The sequence below is a fragment of the Cnephaeus nilssonii genome (genome assembly GCF_951640355.1).
Source record: "Cnephaeus nilssonii genome assembly, chromosome: 1".
Lineage (NCBI taxonomy): Eukaryota > Metazoa > Chordata > Mammalia > Chiroptera > Vespertilionidae > Cnephaeus > Cnephaeus nilssonii.
The window spans coordinates 45644587-45663685 of record NC_137072.1 but is presented as its reverse complement, the minus strand read 5'-3'; the positions used below and the strand labels follow the sequence as shown (position 1 = coordinate 45663685).

The following is a 19099-nucleotide window of genomic DNA, read 5'->3' as shown; positions in this document are numbered from 1 at the left end:
ACTGTTTCAATTTACACTTATTCCAAAGGAATAAGAGGTCCAATCTTAATATGCCTTTGTTCATTTTACTAATTTGGTTATCAAAAAAACCTATTAAAAATTTTTTCATTCCTAGTGAGGATAAATATTTTGAATAGATTTACTGACTAGTTGTATTTCTATTATGTTCTTTATCTTTCAATATTAGTGCTTTTTCCTGTAGATTTTTAAGTGTTCTTTAAACAGTATGGTTATTAACCTATTATCTAATATGATTTTATATATAATCCTACATCATTTTTACTTTTTTACATTTGTTTTTACTTTTAAGTTTTATTTACTATGAACATGTATCATTTTTGTAATTAAATGTTAATCAGAAAAGATAGGCTATAAAAATTAGTTTTCTCATGACATCAAGATTCCCTAATAATTACAAATGAAATAAAAAACAAGGATTGTATATGGGCTCTTAGAACACTTTCCACATTAGAATCCCTACCTTTAGCAGCCTGTCAAAGAGAATGATTCTGTTAAGCTGGTACTCTGTGTCCCTCTCTCGGATGATTAAAGGCAGCGTGGCAGCAGCAGATAACTCATTACTGCTGTTTGAATGAGGTAAATTAGACTGGCTGTAAAAGAGAAACAAAGGTACAAAATTTAAAAAAACAACAACTCCATATTGTTTTATTTAGAAAATGCTCTTCATTGAACATATATGTTTGTTACCAATCTAACATAAACAGTGAAGAAAAATAAGTGTATAAGGAGACTATATATACTCACTCATCTTCAAGTAGTGGGTAAAATGCTTCTCCACCAACATCTTTTAATCTCTGTGAATAAAAAGAGAAAATATTATGTTTGAGACTCTGAGACAGAAATGCTGAACCGCACTTAAAAAGCAACATAATATAAAATTTATGAATTTATGTGAGGTACTGAGAAGTATACAATTTAAAATTCATTCCTATCATAAATATACAAATATATTATGCCTCTAGTGATTAAGTTTAGCTCTGAAGAATAGTTTTTGTATGTTGATTATTTTTACCTCCAGGTGTCTCTTGTAAGTGTTTGACATCTACTATGATATTTCCCAAACACAATTCAGGATTTCTGAAATTAGTATAAAATTTAATACATGGATAATATAGTTTTAAATTATACTAGAAGCCCGATGCATGAAATTCATGCAAGAGTACGCCTTCCTTCCCCTGGCTGCTGACACTGGCTTCCCTCTGGCACCCGGGACCCGGGCTTCCCTCCGGCTACTGGCAGGCACCCGGGACCAGGGCTTCTCTTACAGCCCCGGCTTCATCTGGAAGATTGTCCAGAAGGACGTCTGGTCTAATTAGCATATTATGCTTTTATTATTATAGATTATTATATATGAAGGTTATTTTAAAAGGTACTTTAAAAATATATATCTCTTAATTTAAAACTCAATTTGATTTACTTATTTTTACTTTGTAATTAATACAAACTAAGACAGTAGTAAGGGTACTAATAAAATAAAATTAAAAAAAATTTTCACAACATATTTTGAATATGTATGATTCAAATATTGATGAGTTCAATTCTCTTAATTATCTTTTTTAAAAATCATTATAATAATGTTTTTCCAATAATAACATAACATGCAGGATTATAGGTATTCTTAAAAAACGTAAGAAGATAGGCCACAGTGTAGTAATATCTGAGACACATCCTAAGCAGGTGATTCAAGTTATCACCACCTTGCCTGCTGCTCTGCTCTTCAGTGCAACTTCCAACTTGAAGGCACAGTGTCTGCTCCTATGGGATTGACACAGAGGTTCAAGCTCTGTGTGTAGCTGGCACCGACCTTCTATTGATTAGAGTACTTATGCACTTCCATTAGCATTATTCTCAGAATTTTTAAAAGCCAAAGAAAAACCTTTCATCCAACACTGAGAATCTGGCAAACACTGGTTTTATGCATGGCTTCTCTCTAAAATTTGACATGCAATGTATGCACTTATTCTATTTTGCCTTTAAATATTTAGGTATTTCTTTCACAGATTAAAATTCTAAGTAGAAAACTAGTATTTCCCCAAGTTTCACTGCATTATTAACATATAATTTTTAAAGTTTGAGTTTTACTATCCTTTAAGTCATAAATATTACTTTTAAATATATCTTCTGCTGTTTTTATTAATTAAAATTTTAGCATATCAAAGGCAAAAAAGGGCAAAAACACCTGTATAGAAAGTGTAAGGTAAGAGTTATTCTTTGATTTCCATATTACTTTAAAAATCAGCACTGTTAACATTTTTTCTAATATTTATAGAAAAAATATTTTTATTTATTTTTGTATTTTTTGTTTTTGCAAATAAATTTTATTGAAATCTTTTAGAAGAAAATATAGAAGAACATTATACAAAATATATTGATAACCTTGGTATAACTTTAAATAAGTAACAGTAAGTAAAATATAACAAAACATAGTTAACTATAAAAACACTGATAAAAGTAAGAATTCTATTAATTAAAAGATACTATTCAAAAACTTAAAGGAGAAGCCAGAGATTAGAAGAAATTTGCACCACATATAGCCAACAAAGACTCTGTATTTGGAATACATTTTAAAAGTCCTCAACTCAGTAAGAAATGACTCAATAAAAAAATTGGCAAAAGATGAATCAGTCACACACAGAAGAGGTAAGCAAACAGTCAAAAAACATGAAAGAACTCATATCTACACTATAATCATGGAATTAAACATTAGTATTATAGCAAAATACCATTCTGCTCCTTTTGGAGCAATAATTTTAAAAATTTTGATGATACTATGTGTTACCAAGTATGTGGAGAAATGAGAACTCTTATGATGGTAAAAAGGTAAACAAAACCACCTTCTGAGCGATGAGACAATATATATACTAAAGCTGAAGATGTATAGATGCATTTCCGATATTGCTGTATGTGGGCTCATACACTAAAGAAACTCTCTTATATTTTGAATTTAGGGAGGAATTCAAGGCTTCATGTGTATCTGTAATGTTTCTTAAAAAAAAAAAAAAGATCTCAGGCAAATTTGCTAAAATAACAATCTTACATTTCTTAGCTGGCATAATGACAATGTCACAGTAGTATCATCCAAAAGTGAGCTTCTATCTCGACCTTGTCCAAAGCTTTCACCATCTTCAAAGAGAAAACTAGAAGAAAATTTAAAAAAAATTATTTTAATGGGTACACAAAATTCAATGTAGTGTTTCTTCTACAAAAGAAATTTTATTCTAAATCATGAATCCTTTCATGAAAGGAAGAAATTTTACATTTAATGGGTTAATAAAAAATACAACTGCTGTTTGAAAATTCTCTAAACAATTCTAATTTTAAAATACGTGTTGAGTAAGTATGAATATAGTGTATAAAAATAAAGCATTTTAGCAATATCAGAGTGTGATTTACACTATTTCTTAAGTCAGGTTTAATACGAAAATTACTTTGCTATTCAAATGTGATCCTGAGAAAGTATATATGAGTGAAGAACGATAAAGTGAGAAAAAAGAAAAACCTTACATAATGATCGTGATTTCACAGGGGAAAGAATATTGAATAATAAATGTATAAAATTTGTTTAGAATTTCAGAAAATTACTTTTGAGAATTTATATATCCTTTAAAGTATTTATTCTTAGAATTTCTCTCATTTTATTTCTTAATTTTCTACCTAATTCAATGTGAGCAGTATAATTGAAGTTAATATTTAAAAATTAGTTTAAGAGAGAAAAAAGTAGAGAGCCAATGCTCTACTCAAATAATTAACCTAAAATTTAACATGCGAGGGAAAGAAATGATCAGCAGGCGATTTCTACAATAAACTACAATAATAAAATCTAGTCTGAAAATCTAAAATTAAAATGTTAGATAGAGCATTGGTGGAAACTCAAGAGATTCACATTCACATCTACATGAATAAATGTTAAGAGCAAGGGAACAGCAATAAACTTGGACCTTAGGGTTGTATTGTTATTTAAATTCCAGTCTAACTTACAGAATGGTGTCCAGGTTCTTGTGCAGTTGTGCAGATTTTTCTCAACACTCACTTAGCACCTTAATGATCTCTAAGACAAGCAAGTACCTTTACATGTATGATTTATAATTGGAAATAGAAAATAGTTTCTCATAATAGGCATGTTAGTTGATTAACTCTTGAATATTACTGTTCTTTCTGACTCGTACCTTTTTCATTTATTGAACATCAATTATTACAAGGTATTCCATAATAATAACTTCAAATGGAGAATAAGCATATTACTTGTAAAAAAATACGTATTTATTAAAAATAATAAAAATATTGATGGGAACTTAATAATTAGACACTTCATTAAAAAAAGTAAGTTACTAACTTCCAATAGCTGTGATAAACATTTAGTTGGAATGGCTATCAAAATGGTTTTTAAAATTTATTACTACTTTTTTTTTTTATTTCCAACATTTTTCTTTTCTTACTTGGGGAGTGTGCAGATAGGTGGTTTGGATCGAATGATTTCCTTGTTGACAAGCTCTTTCTCCAAGTCACCTCCAGCTAAACACCAAAGGTAATACACTTCTTCAATTGATCTTTCTGCCAGGTAATCACTGTTTATATCTATTTATGGTAAATTAAAGAGAATCACAGTTATCTCACTTTTTGTTTTTATTAAAAGGCAACCGACAATAATAGCTGACATTCTAAAACAGTAAAAACTTAAAAGCATAGTAGGATATCCTTAAGAATATACATACTATAAAGTGCGCAGAGTATGAAATGTACATCCAGTTTCTTGAGATAAAGTGGAATTTTACCCTCTGGCTCAGAGATATAGCAGGTATATCTAATTGGGTTCTATGTAAAAGGATTAAGGGTAGAAAAAAAACATATAGTAGGCAAACAACACAAACTACCCTATCTTTCCTGTCTTGAGTCAATTGCTGCCTCTTTGGAGAAGTCTTTCTTGATGTCTCACGCAGGCTATGCTTCCATTCTGCTATGTTCATACAAACCTTCATTTGTAATCATAATTCTGTGACTAAATGTCTGTCTGCCTCACCATTTGGCATTAATGTTATTTGAAGGTACAGTGTGTGAAACAAAGTAGGAACTTAATAAATATTTAATTGAATGAATGGTTAGTAACTATTTCTTGCTATGATTTATTTCATGATAACTTTTCAGTATACTAGTAAGAGTAACTTACTGGTGTCACTAAAGCACACATTATGAGAGGTGTAATTATCACAGAGAGATAAAAAGACAAAAGCTGATATTCTCTTAAAATGTTAAGTATAATAGTATGAATGTTCTATCAACAATACAATTTTTAGAGATCATTTATAATAGATTATCTCTATATATAAAAGCCTAAGCGACCAAACAACTGAATGACCTGTCGACCGGTCACTGTGACGTGCACTGACCACCAGGGGACAGACACTCAACATACAGGATCGGGCTCCCTACTGTCTGGATCGGGCCTGAGGTGATTGGGCTCCCTCCTGTCTGGATCGGGCCTGCGGGGGTCAGGCTCCCTCCTGTCTGAATCAGGCCTGTGGGGATCGGGCTGTAACCGGCTATCTGACATCTCCCAAGGGGTCCCGGATTGCAAGAGGGCACAGGCCAGGCTGAGGGACCCCACCGGTGCATGAATCTGTGCACCAGGCCTCTAGTATGATATGTAAATGTTGATGTAGTGAAAATTCCATTGGGAATTAGAAGTCCTGATTGTAGTATAAAGATTTGAGATGAAAATGGGACTTTGTTTTGCATAGTAAATTTTTGTGTGGTGCCACATCCTCTCCTTGATTCTTAAAGTTCTTGCTCAAAAGTAATTTAAATGCAAAGGATTAAAAGTTAGGTTAGTTATATAAAATGCTATGTTAAGCATGCCTGGAGTTACCTCTTAATTCCAAGATAAGTGTCCATAAAGTCTCACTAATGTATTACATATATTGTTGATACATTCAAAACTAGGATATGGGTACTCCCTTTAAAAACAAGGTTTTTATTATTGTTTATATCTTTTTTATCATTACCTTTACACAGCTGACTGATATCCTCAGGCAGAGTTAAATCAGCACATCTCAGAGAAGATGAAAACAAACTGACAGGTTTTGTAAATGGGGTGTATAAAGATGACACTTCACTGAACACCTTGTCCTGCATTAATTCATCTGGGGTTGGCCTTGAGAAACATTTAAAATACAGAGCATGAATGAAAGTCATTACAATTTTCCTAGAATAATGGCACACATTCAAAGGAATAGTTAAAATTCTTAAATACCTCATTAGCACATCCTATATAGTAAAAGCCTAATATGCTAAGTGTCTGACCATTCATTTGACCAGTCGATATGACGAGAACTGACCACCAGGGGAAAGATGCTCCAACCGGTAGGTTAGCTTGCTGCTGGGGTCCAGCCAATCGGGACTGGGCGAGACGGGCCGGGCACTCCCTGGGGCCCTTCCGCGGTCCTTCCCAGTCCCCGATCATGCACTGGTGGGGTCTGACCCCTCAGGGGATGCCTGCAGGCCAGGCCGAATCAGTGCACCAGATCTCTAGTAATATAATAAAGCCCTCCTTCATGGAGTCTAGAAGTATCCTCTATAATAAAAAGCTAATATGCAAATAGATCAAACGGCAGAACAACCGGTCGCTATGGCGCACACTGACTACCAGGGTGCAGACACTCAATGCAGGAGCTTCCCCCTGGTGGTCAGTGTGCTCCTACAGGGGAGCGCCACTTAGCCAGAAGCCAGCCTCTCCCACCTCTGTGGCAGCGCTAAGGATGTCCAACTGATGGCTTAGACCTGCTCCCCGCGTAGAGTGGGCCTAAGCTGTCAGTCAGACATCCCCTGAGGGTTCTCGGAATGTGAGAAGGCGCAGGCTGAGCTGAGGGACCCCCTCCCCACCCCCGAGTGCAGAAATTTCATGCATTGGGCCTCCAGTACGTTTGTAAAACAATCAAGTGACTGTAGATAGTAAATGCTGAATTTTTTACCTTTGTTATGCTTTTTACACCTTGTGATCTACCAAAATTATTACATATGAGTGTCTCAATTTTAGCTTGATTACCATGTATCTGCTTTACTGAATATATTAAATAATAAAATTATACACTAATGATACCTCTTAGTTTCTTCCTACCCTTAGTTTAATGTGGCATATTTACCCAAAACTATGTTTTTAATATCATTACTTTCTTCCTAATATGCCTTGACAAAAATATTTCTCTAAAGACAAATTAGAATACATTATTATTATTTTTAAATATTATATACCTGAGGGAGTTTAGGGATAACTGTATGGCTAACAGTGACATCATCAAATGAAAAGAAATAATACAGCTTCTAAGAAATCCTTTTATGTAATCAACAGTTGTTAGTTTACCTCATCATTTATGCAAGTCTTTTGCTATAATATATACTGCCAATAAACTTTGTTCTCATTTCTCTTCTATCATTTTAATTGAGGAATATGTATATCTCACAGTTTAGCTGATTTTTTTATATTGGAGCCTAGGAAATGAACCAGTATCTTCTTTTGGTATATTCCAGTTTTCTGACCATGGCTTAATTATTTTTTCTTCTTTTATTAACATATATTAAAGCCATTACTAACAGTTATTACTATATATATATAAATATGCTTATTAAATCCATTGGCATTATAACCACCAAGAAAAAAAAATTAACTACTTATATGTTAAAGATCTGTGTAATCCCAAACTCTTAATATCAACCTCTTGGAAGGGTGGAAGGTGAGACATTTCTTCAAAAGATCTATCACATTTTCAGGAAGCTCCTGGTAAATAAAGAGAAAAAATAACTATTTAAAATGATCAATCTTAAAAATAAATTTTAGAAGGGGGAAATAGGGGGTGGAAATGAGAGATACCTGTAATACTATCAACAATAAAAAATACATTAAATATAAATTTTACTCAAATGTTTGCTAATCAAGGATATTTTGATTTATTTATTTTTGTTCCAAAGATTTGTGTTTACTTGACAAACTCAAATGCTTCATTCTTTCATCTTTATTATTATTTTTTATTAAATTTATTGGGGTGACATTGGTTAATAAGATAATATAGATTTCAAGTGTATATCTCTATGATACATCATCTTCATATTGCATTGTGTTTTGATTTTTTTAAAAGTCTTTATTTGGACTTTTCCCAAATAAACACAGCTTTAAAATAGCTTGCTATTGGATCCCAAATATGCAAAATAAACAAATTTTCAATAACAGATTAACCACAAACCTTTATAATGTCCAGGCAACCATGTTCTTCAGCCAGAACTACTATAGTGTCATCAACGCAGTCTATAAAACCAAAAAATTATAAGAATGAATGCTGCTGTTCTAATTTGTCAGACATACTGGGTACTGAACTCTGATAATTTTAAAAATATTGAGTAATGCTGTTTTGGAACCTGGAATATTAAAAAGTTTGTGACTTTTTAAACTTTCCTTATGTATAGTGGTAAAAATAAAGACTTCAAACACTAAATTTTAATTGAATCATAGATACTGAAATAAAGCCGCCTAATTGTAAGTGAAATAAAGCAGTGATCAAAGTAGATAAAGATTCTTGTCCATGCTTTTTCCACTATATGTGTGTATTTTAAAAGGTTTTATTATCTTTTTATGATTATAAAACTAATTTATTTTTATTATATACAATTTGGAGAATTGTATACATTTCTCTGAGGACTTAAAGTATAAGTTTGGTCTGTCGATGACATTTAGAAATCTCCAAGCTCCTTAACAGCTATATTATCAAATCTTTAAAATTAAATGTGGTAAATATGGTAAAATTTTATTTATAATTCATTATTATTAATATTTATTAATATTCTGTACACATTATTTGTACACTCTATTAACCTGCATACCAATCTATCACTTTTTTACATAAAGTGCTCTATCACTCTTTTCTCTTCTTTTTTACTACACATGCTTAATTTATTCCACTCTAAAGTAGATTACACACATTTTTATAAATGTGAATTGCAAATACATGTAAAATATATGAACTTATTATAAGGAAAAATAAACATTATTCTTGACTCATTCACACATGAATCATCAAATAGAAAGCTCCAAAGTTGATATAATATTTCACAGCAAACTACTAGAGAAAAATATAATTTTATATTCTTACTTTTTGATTTCGCATGTTGGTTTACTGGGCTAGATCATAAGGCTAATTTTACATCCATCCACAGCATAATTCCTTAGTAAATAAGGAAAGCTCTAGCTTTCATCAGATGGCACTTCTTAAATTGTCCTGTTAATGCTTACCACTGATCATTAGAAAATTAAAGAAAGTTAGGATATTTCAATGTATTTGATTACTAACACTCAGTAAGGATTATATTTATATTTGAAAGATAACTGCAAGACACTTACCCAATGTAAGCAAAAATTTTAGTCTTTCAGAAACATCCAAGCTCTGAAATAATTTTCTTCCCTAAATAAAACGGGAAAATAATTTATGTCAATATTTGCATGTTTTTTCTTAGGAGGTCTTTTTTTTCAGAGCTGAAAATAATTTTATCAGGTACTTCTATTTCTCTTCAGAAATTTTATTAGATTTTTAAAGTTAGTTCCATTAAAGAAAAATTATTGGTTAGGTAATGATTTTTTAAATATTACATAATATTTAACACTTAAACATTTTAGTTTGATCTCAAGCACTGTTCACTTTTGAGTCCATACATACTTGAATGTCTAGATGGATTCTAGGCTACCAGGAATGTTATTAAGAGTACAAGATTCCTCCTGAGAAAGATTCAGATTACCCTTTCATCTACCCAACTAATTCCTACTTACATATTATGATCCAGGCAATCTGTTGTCTCTATTAAGACACATTCCATGACACTCCCTTCTCTCACAATAACTTAGCCATCCTTTGTGCTCACAGAGCAACTGGTATATTTATTTTAAGTCACATACATTATATTTTAATTGTTTCTTTTTAAAAATATATATATAGTTTTATTGAATTCAGAGAAGAAGGGAGAGGGAGAGAGAGACAGAAACATCAATGATGAGAGAGAATCATTGATCGGCTGCCTCCTGCATGCCCCACACTAGGGATCAAGCTCGCAACCCAGGCATGTGTCCTGACTGGGAATTGAACTGTGACCTCCTGGTTCATAGGTCCACACTCAACCACTGAGGCACACTGGCCAGGCTTTGTTTTCTTTATTGGCTTCAGGGGGCTCCTTGGAATGTAGTCTGGAATCAAACACTAATAACTTCAGTGACTATATGCTGAACAACTACTAGTATCGTGTGTCAAATTTGATATTCTACCACCAGTTACACAACTTAGACAAATTACTTAACCACCTCACTTTTCTCATCTTTTAAAATTGAATATTTACAGTAAGGGTTATTTATATAATGTATAAAAAATACAAAGCATTTTTTGCACATAGCATATGCTTCATAAATGTTTAGTATTATGTTTCTCTTGTTATAAATGAATTAAAACTTATATGTCCCTTAAAATAGAATATGAAAGCTTAAGAAGAGATAGCATGGTTTTTATATGGAGAAGATGAGACTCTGATTTAAAAAGGAAAAAACTTTCTCAAAGACTTATAAAATTAGAAATGCAGCCATGGCCAGTTTGGCTCAATGGATAGAACGTTGTCCCTAAGACTGAAGGATCCCAGGTTCGATTACAGTCAAGGGCACGAAACTTATGCAGGCTCGATCCCACCATGGTCTGGGTGCATGCGGGAGGAAAACAATTGATGTCTCTCCTTCTCACTCTCCCTTCTACTTACTTTAACAATCAATAGTGTAAATTATCGTGTGTTATTTTTTGTTTGTTTTGTTTGTAGAGGTCTTCTTTAGATGTTTGGTATTTCTTAGATATGTACTCACGTTTTAATATAGGATTCTACACATCATTTAGACTATGAAACCTTCTGGGTGGTAAAGTGGCTATAGTAACTTTCTGGTGATATGGCCAGAGATTCCTAGCAAAATGGTCTTGGTATAGCTTCTCATCTATTTCCTTAGAATTTCTAATATAACCAAAGTTGCCTTTGTTAGCTGTTGATATGCTATTAATTTATACCTTAGTATTTGTTTGATGAGGCAGAGGAAGATTTAAGCTCATGTTCAGTTTGCCATCCTTAAACTGTCTAAATTTTGAATACCACTAAAAATGTCATAAAGCCCACAAAATTAGTATTTCCTTTCTTGGTATTCACTCAGCTCTCTGAGTTTATCTTCAAAGTTTATGGATTTGAATCTATACATATAAAGAGGTAATATGCTAATTTGTCTGTGACCGTGTCCCCATGAGGACCAATTTGCATATTGATGCCCGCTCAGCAGGGGGCGGGCGGCTGGAGCCAAGTTCCCCGGGGGGTCTGAGGGCAATGCCTGACAGGAGCCCAGACTGCAAAAAAGGAAGAGGAAGTGGCCACAGGGAGCTCTTCCAATCTCCCTGCATGGACACCCTACCCCAGCCCCTGCACCCCCGGGGGACGAACACCCTACGCCAGCCCCTGCACCCCCGGGGGGACGGGGAGGCCGACTGGACAGGGAGAAGACCCAGCCTCGGGGGTAGCTGCAGCCGACACCTCCGATTCCCAATCTCTTCCCCCGCCACTCCCGCCAGGGGTGCCCACAACAATAGCACACCTGAGACCACCCGACCACCCGTCAGTGCCCCCGAGGCACCAGGGGCCTGTGGCCCGCCACTGCCAGGCCCCCTCTACTGGGTCCAGGCACGCCTCTCCTCCCTACAACTCCAGACCTGGGTAGAGGCAGGCCTGAGTGGACCTCCAGGGTCAGACCCTCCCCCCCAAAACTGCCCCCCCCCACCCACAGCAGCAGCAGCACGGTCTCCGCCGAGGAAGCGCGCTGAACCTCGCTGGGGGCTCTGCTAAACCCACCCTCCTAGCCTGCCTGGCTCCGCCCTGGCCCAGCCCCCACCCCGCTCCAGGAGATTGGAGCTCCACCCTGAGCAGATACAGCTGTGAAACAGCCACATACAATTTAAAGAATGGCGCCAAGTGGGAAGGTTTGACAGTTATTTCCCCTTCGGCCTTGCTGCCCCCCTAGCTCCCCCCTAACTCCCTGCCCCCTGCCAGCGACTCCAGGGATGACCACCGCTTCAGGGCTGCTGGCCAGAGCCCACCCCTCTGAGGCCTGCGGAACACTCTGCAAAGCTTCCATAGCTACAGTCCCAGGAAACAATCATGCCCTCCTCCCCTAATCAGCACCTGCTACCTGCTAGGGTACCCGTGAGCTTAAAAATAACAATCCCTTCCCATTTAGACATCAATTACTTGATGAAACATTTCTAGGTTTATTAGCTCAGAACCTCCTCATGACAACTCAGTGAGGTAGGCAGAGAAGAGATTCCAATTCCCATGGTATATGGGTATGTATTCAGAAATGAAGCTCAGAGAGGAAAAGTGTCAAGCCCAGTGGTTCCCAAGGTGCAGCACATGCCCCACAGGGGGGGCAATTTGATTTTAAATGAGGGCAATTCAAGAATACATTAACAGTGAATTTTTTGCATTTCTTATGGTTCTAGGGGGCCTCATCTACAGCGTATCCTACATAATAAAAGGCTAATATGCAAATGACCAAATGGTGGAATGACTAGTCACTATGATACGTGCTGACCACCAGGGGGTAGACACTCAACGCAGGAGCTGCCCCCTGGTGGTCAGTGTGCTCCCACAGGGGGAGCACCACTCAGCCAGAAGCCAGGCTCATGGCTGGTGAGCACAGCGGCAGTGGTAGGAGCCTCTCCCGCCTCCATGGCAATACTAAGGATGTCCAACTGATGGCTTAGGCCCGCTAAGCTATCAGTCAGACATCCCCCTAAGGCCCCCGGACTGCGAGAGGGCACAGGCCAGGCTGAGGCCCCCCACACCCCCGACAAGTGCATGAATTTTGTGCACTGGGCCTCTAGTTAAATTATAAGCTCCTTCACAATGTGTCTTAATCACAGTTTATTCCTTGTTGCATTTGTCATGATGCTATATATACAACATATACATACAGTAAATACTATAACATTTTTTAAATTGAAATATTCATATAAGACATACCCAGATCATTAATAAAGAGTTTAGATATAGTTGATGGTAATAAAAAGAAAAAAACTGTATATTTTACATTTACATTTATAATACTTTGCTTTCATATTCCAAAATAATTTTTCAATTTGTCTATGATTTTAAACAATAAGATTTATTATTATTTTGTACCAACGAAAAAAGTAAGATGGTCTAAACAAAGGATAGCAAGAATCAGAAAATCTGACATTTTCCCTTAGAGAAAGAGCTGCCAATATGTAAACAACAAATGTTATTATGCATATTTATTATTTTTATTACTATTATTAATTTAATCCTCACTTGAGGACATGTTTAGAGAGAGGAAGGGGGGGGAAGAGAGAGAGAGAGAGAGAGAGAGAGAGAGAGAGAGAGAGAGAGAGAGAGAGAACATCGATTAGTTGCCTCCATACGTGCCCCAACCTGGTATCGAACCTGTAACCCAGGTATGTGCCCTGACCAGGAATCGAACCAGAAATCTTTCATTGCACAGGACTATGCTCAAACAAATAAGCCACTCCAGCCAGGATATTATGCATAATTAATAATAATAAAAGCTAACATTTATGGATTGTTCACTATGTAACACCCTGTACTAAGTACTTTATATACATTATTTTATTTTATTTTTCCAACAGCTTAACAATATAGACATTATTGTTATTTACAGAAGTGGAACCAAGGCTTTGAGAAGTTAGTTAGCTACCCTAACTCACACAGCTATTCTCTGCAGCATCAGAATTTAAACCCAGTTCTCTCTGACTACAGAAGCTTATCTCTTAACTATTATGCTTTACTACTTCTGCTGTTGAATTAATTCTTAAATACATAAAAGGAGAAAAATAATGTCAATCTAATTCTTAAATAGGGTAAACATTAGTGACTTAATTTTACAAATATTTTGAAAGTTCCTTGGAAGACAGATATAATAGATAAATAATAAAAATTTCTGCATCAAATAACCTAATAATCCAAGTAAAGTAGACAAATTTGATAAATGCCAAAATAGAAGAGGAGAGCAAAGAAGATAGTAAACTAAGGCTGGCAGATATTTGAAGGTGGAATCGACAGATTGTTAGTTGCTCCTCCAAATCCATTTTCAACTCCTTTCTCAATATTTAGGTGTCTAGCTGAAGACAACATGTCCTAGTCTACCATGTACCTATATGTAGCAACATGTGTAAATTATCACTAGTGAAAAGTAGAGTTCATCATTGCAACTTTTACTAGTAGATCACATCCTTAAATTGTTACTATGAAATCACTCTTCTCCTTTCTTCATGGCTAAAAAAAAAGGTGATAAAGAGAGAACTTTGGAAACTAGATGCTGGAGCCATTCCTGATAGCCTCGGTTTCTGCATGACATCTATAATAATAAAAGGGTAATATGCTAATTAGACTGGATGTCTTCTGGACGTCATTCCGGACGTCCTTCCTGATGAAGTAGGGGCTGGAGGGAAGCCAGCCTGGGTCCCGGGTGCCTGTGGCAGGTGGCCCGTGGGAAACCAGCCCAGGTCCCAAGTGCCTGCGGGTGGCCCAAAGGTAGCCAGCCTGGGTCCGCGTGCCTGCGGGTGGCCTGAGGGAAGCCAGCCCAGGTCCCGGGTGCCTGCCGGCAGCTGGAGGAGGGAAGCAGCCCGAGTCCCGGGTGCCTGCTGGTGGCCGGAGGAGGGAAACAGCCCGGGTCCCAGGTGCTGGAGGGAAGCTGGTGCCGGCAGCCAGGGTAAGGAAGGCCTACTCTTGCACAGATTTTCGTGCATCAGGCCTCTAGTTGTAGAATAAAGCCCACCCTAGCCTCAATGGACTGTTACATGAGGGAGAAAAACATCTATGTTCTTTAAACTACTGCATTTTTAACTCCTTTGTTTTTATAGCAGTTTATTCTTTACCCTAATAAATACAGAGGATATCTGGGAAAGGCCTCATAAAAAGCCAACATATAAAATGAGTCTTATAGGAAACATAAGAGAACAGGAGAAGAAGAGGTATCTAAAAATAAACACTACTACAGAAGGGAGAGAGCATGAACATATAAAAGAATGTAAGCAGTTTTAATGTAAACATTCATACAATATTTTGTTTTTAACTTTGTACAGTGTAAACTTTTTTGTACTTAATACAAGGGTAAAAGAAATACCAAAATGATATTTACATTTAGTAAAATTTACAATTAGTAAAAGTATAAACATTTCTAGAGCTACCAAAATAATAGGCATATTGTCAAACAGAATTTTGTTACAAGTCAAATTGAGAATTAAGACATTTCTCCTCTAGTATCTAGTCAATTTGCAAAGCAAAAAGATATTATTACCAAGCAGTTTTCCTATTAAAAAATTATTCTAAGAAATACATTTTTAAAAAATTATTATTTAATATTTTTTTATACCTACCACACAAAGCTCAAATAAAATGATTCCTAGAGACCATACATCTGATTTGGGGCCAGAAGGCAATGGTTTTTCACTTGGCACATGATCAGTGGTTTTGGAAATTCCTTGTGCAATTACCTCAGGTGCCAAGTATGATGGATACCTATAATGATATATTTAAAATGAATAATTACTGTGAACAACAACAAAGGTAGGAAGAAGTAAAGAACATTTCACCTTTCAAAACAGTATTATTTTAAATACTAGTAAGAATGTCAAAATATTGTAATAATATATAAATTAGAAGCTAAGACTCTCCCATCTCTGTGCTCCAGTCACTCACACATACTTATGTACATGTAAACTTGACCACCCATCAACACTGCCCCACAAGGCAGCATACTATACACATTACTCTGTATATTTTATAGAGATCATTCTACAACAATAAGTATAGCTTTGCCTCATTCTTTCTGAAAACTGTCAGCGAGCCTACCGAGCAGTGAGCAGCGGAGGTGGCAGGCACAGTGGGGCTGGGAAGAGCGGGAGTGATGCCCAGCCCGGGCTCGGGCTCCTCCCAGGCCGCCTGCCACTTCGCGCACTAATGCATCCCTCGGGGATGTTGGACTGCCGGTTTTGGCCCGATCCCCACAGGCCACGCTGAGGGACCCCACGGGTGCATGAATCCCTGCACTGGGTCTGTAGTATTTATATACATACTAGAAGACCGGTGCACGAAATTCGTGCACGCCGGGGGGTTGTCCCTCAGCCCAGCCTGTACCCTCTCCAATCTGGGACTCCTGGAGGGATGTCCGACTGCCCGTTTAGGCCCGATCCTGGTGGGATTGGGCCTAAACGGGCAGTTGGACATCCCTCTCACAATCCAGGACTGCTGGATCCCAACTGCTTGCCTGCCTGCCTTCCTGATTGCCCCTAACCGCTTCTGCCTGCCAGCCTGATCACCCCCTAACCACTCCGCTGCCAGCCTGGTTGATGCTTAACTGCTCCCCTGCCAGCCTGTTTGCCCCCAACTTCCCTCCTCTGCCAGCCTGGTCACCCCTAACTGCCCTCTCCTGCAGGGTTGATCACCTCCAACAGCCCTCCCTTGCAAGCCTGGTCCCTCTCAACTGCCCTCCCTTGCAGGCCAGGTGCCTCCCAACTGCCCTCTCCTGCTGGCCATCTTGTAGTGGCCATCTTGTGTCCACATGGGGGCAGGATCTTTGACCACATGGGGGCAGCTATATTGTGTGCTGCAGTGATGATCAATCTGCATATTACTCTTTCATTAGATAAGATAGAGGCCTGGTGCACAGGTGGGGGCCAGCTGGTTTGCCCTGAAGGGTGTCCCGGATCAGGGTGGGGTTCCCTTGGGGCGTGGGGCAGCCTGAGCGAGGGGCCTGTGGTGGTTTGCAGGCCGGCCACGCCCCCTGGCAACCCAAGCAGAGGCCCTGGTATCTGGGATTTATTTTCCTTCTACAATTGAAACTTTGTAGCCTGGAGCGGAGCCAAGCCTGCTGTTCCCTCTGGGGCGGCAGCCATTTCTGTGGCAGTTAATTCACCTTCTACAATTGAAACTTTGTAGCCTTAAGCGGGTGGGCCTGGCCAGGGTGTGCGGAAAGCTTTGCTTCCCCTGTTGCCACCGGCAACCCTGGCCTGCTCTCTCAAGCTCCATTCTGCCGCCATTTGTTTGAATTTGTTTACCTTCTATAATTGAAACTTTGTAGCTTGAGTGGAGGCTTAGGCCTGCAGCAGCTATGGAAAGCTTGGCTTGCTCTGTTACCTGGGAAACCTTGCTCTCTGTGGCTGTAGCCATCTTGGTTTGGGTTAATTTGCATACTCGCCCTGATTGGCTGGTGGGTGTGGCTTGGCTGGTGGGCGTGGCTTATGTAGCAGAGTGATGGTTAATTTGCATATTACCATTTTATTAGAGAAGATATATCATCAAGTTGCTCTTTCAGGTTGTAGCAATTTATATTCTCATAAATAATACATGAGAGTGACTATTTCCCCTTACCTTCATTCACCAACATAACAAGTTTTTTTGAAAACTGTTTTAGTAAATATTGAATAAATATTTGCTAAAGACAGACTATTAAATATGAATAAAGTATAAAAAAAATAAAGTTCCAATGAACAACTGTGTACTTGCCAAGCAGTTTAAGTAAAGAACATCTTATTTTCACTAAAGGTCCATCTCTGCTTCTCCCTATTGTGTCCCCCTTATATCCCCCAAAAGAAACACATAGCTGAAATTTTTGTTTTTAATTCTCTTCCAATTATAGTTTTACCATATATTTGTATCCCTAAAAAGTACACACAAACACACACATAACCTTTAATTTATCTTCAGGAATGTCTAGGCCCTTTTCAGATGTTTGTTCTATATATATACATTTTAAAACTTTCTTATGAAGTTCTCTCTCTCTCTCACACACACACATACACACACACACATACAGTTGGAATTTTTACTGTAATTAGATCAAACTTAGAGACAGTTTGGGGAGAATTGGCATATTTCCAATACTGACCCTAATAATCTATGAACATGATATATCCATATTTATTTTGGTCTTTCAAAAAAGATGTGTTTTTTCCACAAAGTTATTGAATATACCTGATTAAATTCTTGTTATGTATTCATATTTTCTGCTGATTGGTAAATATTTTTTATTTAATTTTTATCTAGCAAGCTTGCTATACCTTTATTTTTTAATTAATAAAATTTTATTAAATTTAAAATTTTTAAAGTTCATTATTGCAGTCATAAACAAAAGAATGAAAACCTATATTTAGCCACCACTAAAAGACCAATAGGCTTATTATATGAATTTGAGGGGAAAAAAGTTCTTCCCAAAATAATAGATTAGTCTGTTTTGAAACTACTGCAAACATCATATACTTAATTAGTTTCTTCTATTTTCTCAGAAACTCAGAAGATATATGAGGCTTTAAATTCAGTTGGAAAGTAAAGACTGACAGGTGAAATATTAACAAATGTACCTGAAAGAATCATTAATTTTTAAAATCTTTTAAAAATATTTTTATCGTTGAAAGTATTACACATGTCCCCCTTTTTCCCCCATTGACCTCTTTATTAATTCTAATAATTTTTAAAAGAATTCTTTTGAGTAGTTTTTATAGATAATCAAGTCATCTGTCAATAATGATATCATAAAATAACATGATGTCATATTTAATACTAGTGGCCCGGTGCACAAAATTCGTGCATGGAGGGGGGTTCCCTCAGCCCAGCCTGCACCCTCTCCAATCGGGGAGCCCTTGAGGGATGTCTGACTGCCAGTTTAGGCCCGATCCCAAAGGGATCGCTGGCTCCTAACCGTTCACCTGCCTCTGCCTGCCTGTGTGATTGCCCCTAAACCCTCTGCCTGACTGCCTGGTCGCCCTAACTGCTCTCCCCTGCTGGCCTGATCTCGCCCCCAACTGCCCTCCCTGGCCGGCCTGATCTTGCCCCAACTGCCCTCCCCTGCTGGTCTGGTTGCCCCCAACTGCCCTAACCTGCTGGCCTGAACTCGCCCCCAACTGCCTTCCCCTGCCAGCCTGATCTCGTCCCCAACTGCCCTCCCCTGATGGCTTGGTTGCCCCCAACTGCCCTCCCCTGCCGCCCTGATCTCGCCCCC

General features: G+C 37.4%; 1 protein-coding gene across 2 annotated transcripts in view; it reads right to left on the bottom strand.

Moving 5' to 3' along the window:
- The window catches only part of TBCK (TBC1 domain containing kinase), a 175708-nt gene that overhangs the window by 107993 nt on the left and 48616 nt on the right, over positions 1 to 19099 (bottom strand). For both annotated transcript variants that reach the window (XM_079766231.1, XM_079766230.1), the window contains exons 6-14: positions 15480 to 15621; positions 9404 to 9464; positions 8253 to 8314; positions 7728 to 7789; positions 6021 to 6169; positions 4458 to 4596; positions 3059 to 3158; positions 766 to 815; positions 482 to 611 (exon numbers count right to left, since the gene is read on the bottom strand). In XM_079766231.1, the coding sequence (XP_079622357.1) occupies positions 482 to 611; positions 766 to 815; positions 3059 to 3158; positions 4458 to 4596; positions 6021 to 6169; positions 7728 to 7789; positions 8253 to 8314; positions 9404 to 9464; positions 15480 to 15621 (895 nt within the window). The remainder of the gene's footprint in view (positions 1 to 481; positions 612 to 765; positions 816 to 3058; positions 3159 to 4457; positions 4597 to 6020; positions 6170 to 7727; positions 7790 to 8252; positions 8315 to 9403; positions 9465 to 15479; positions 15622 to 19099) is intronic.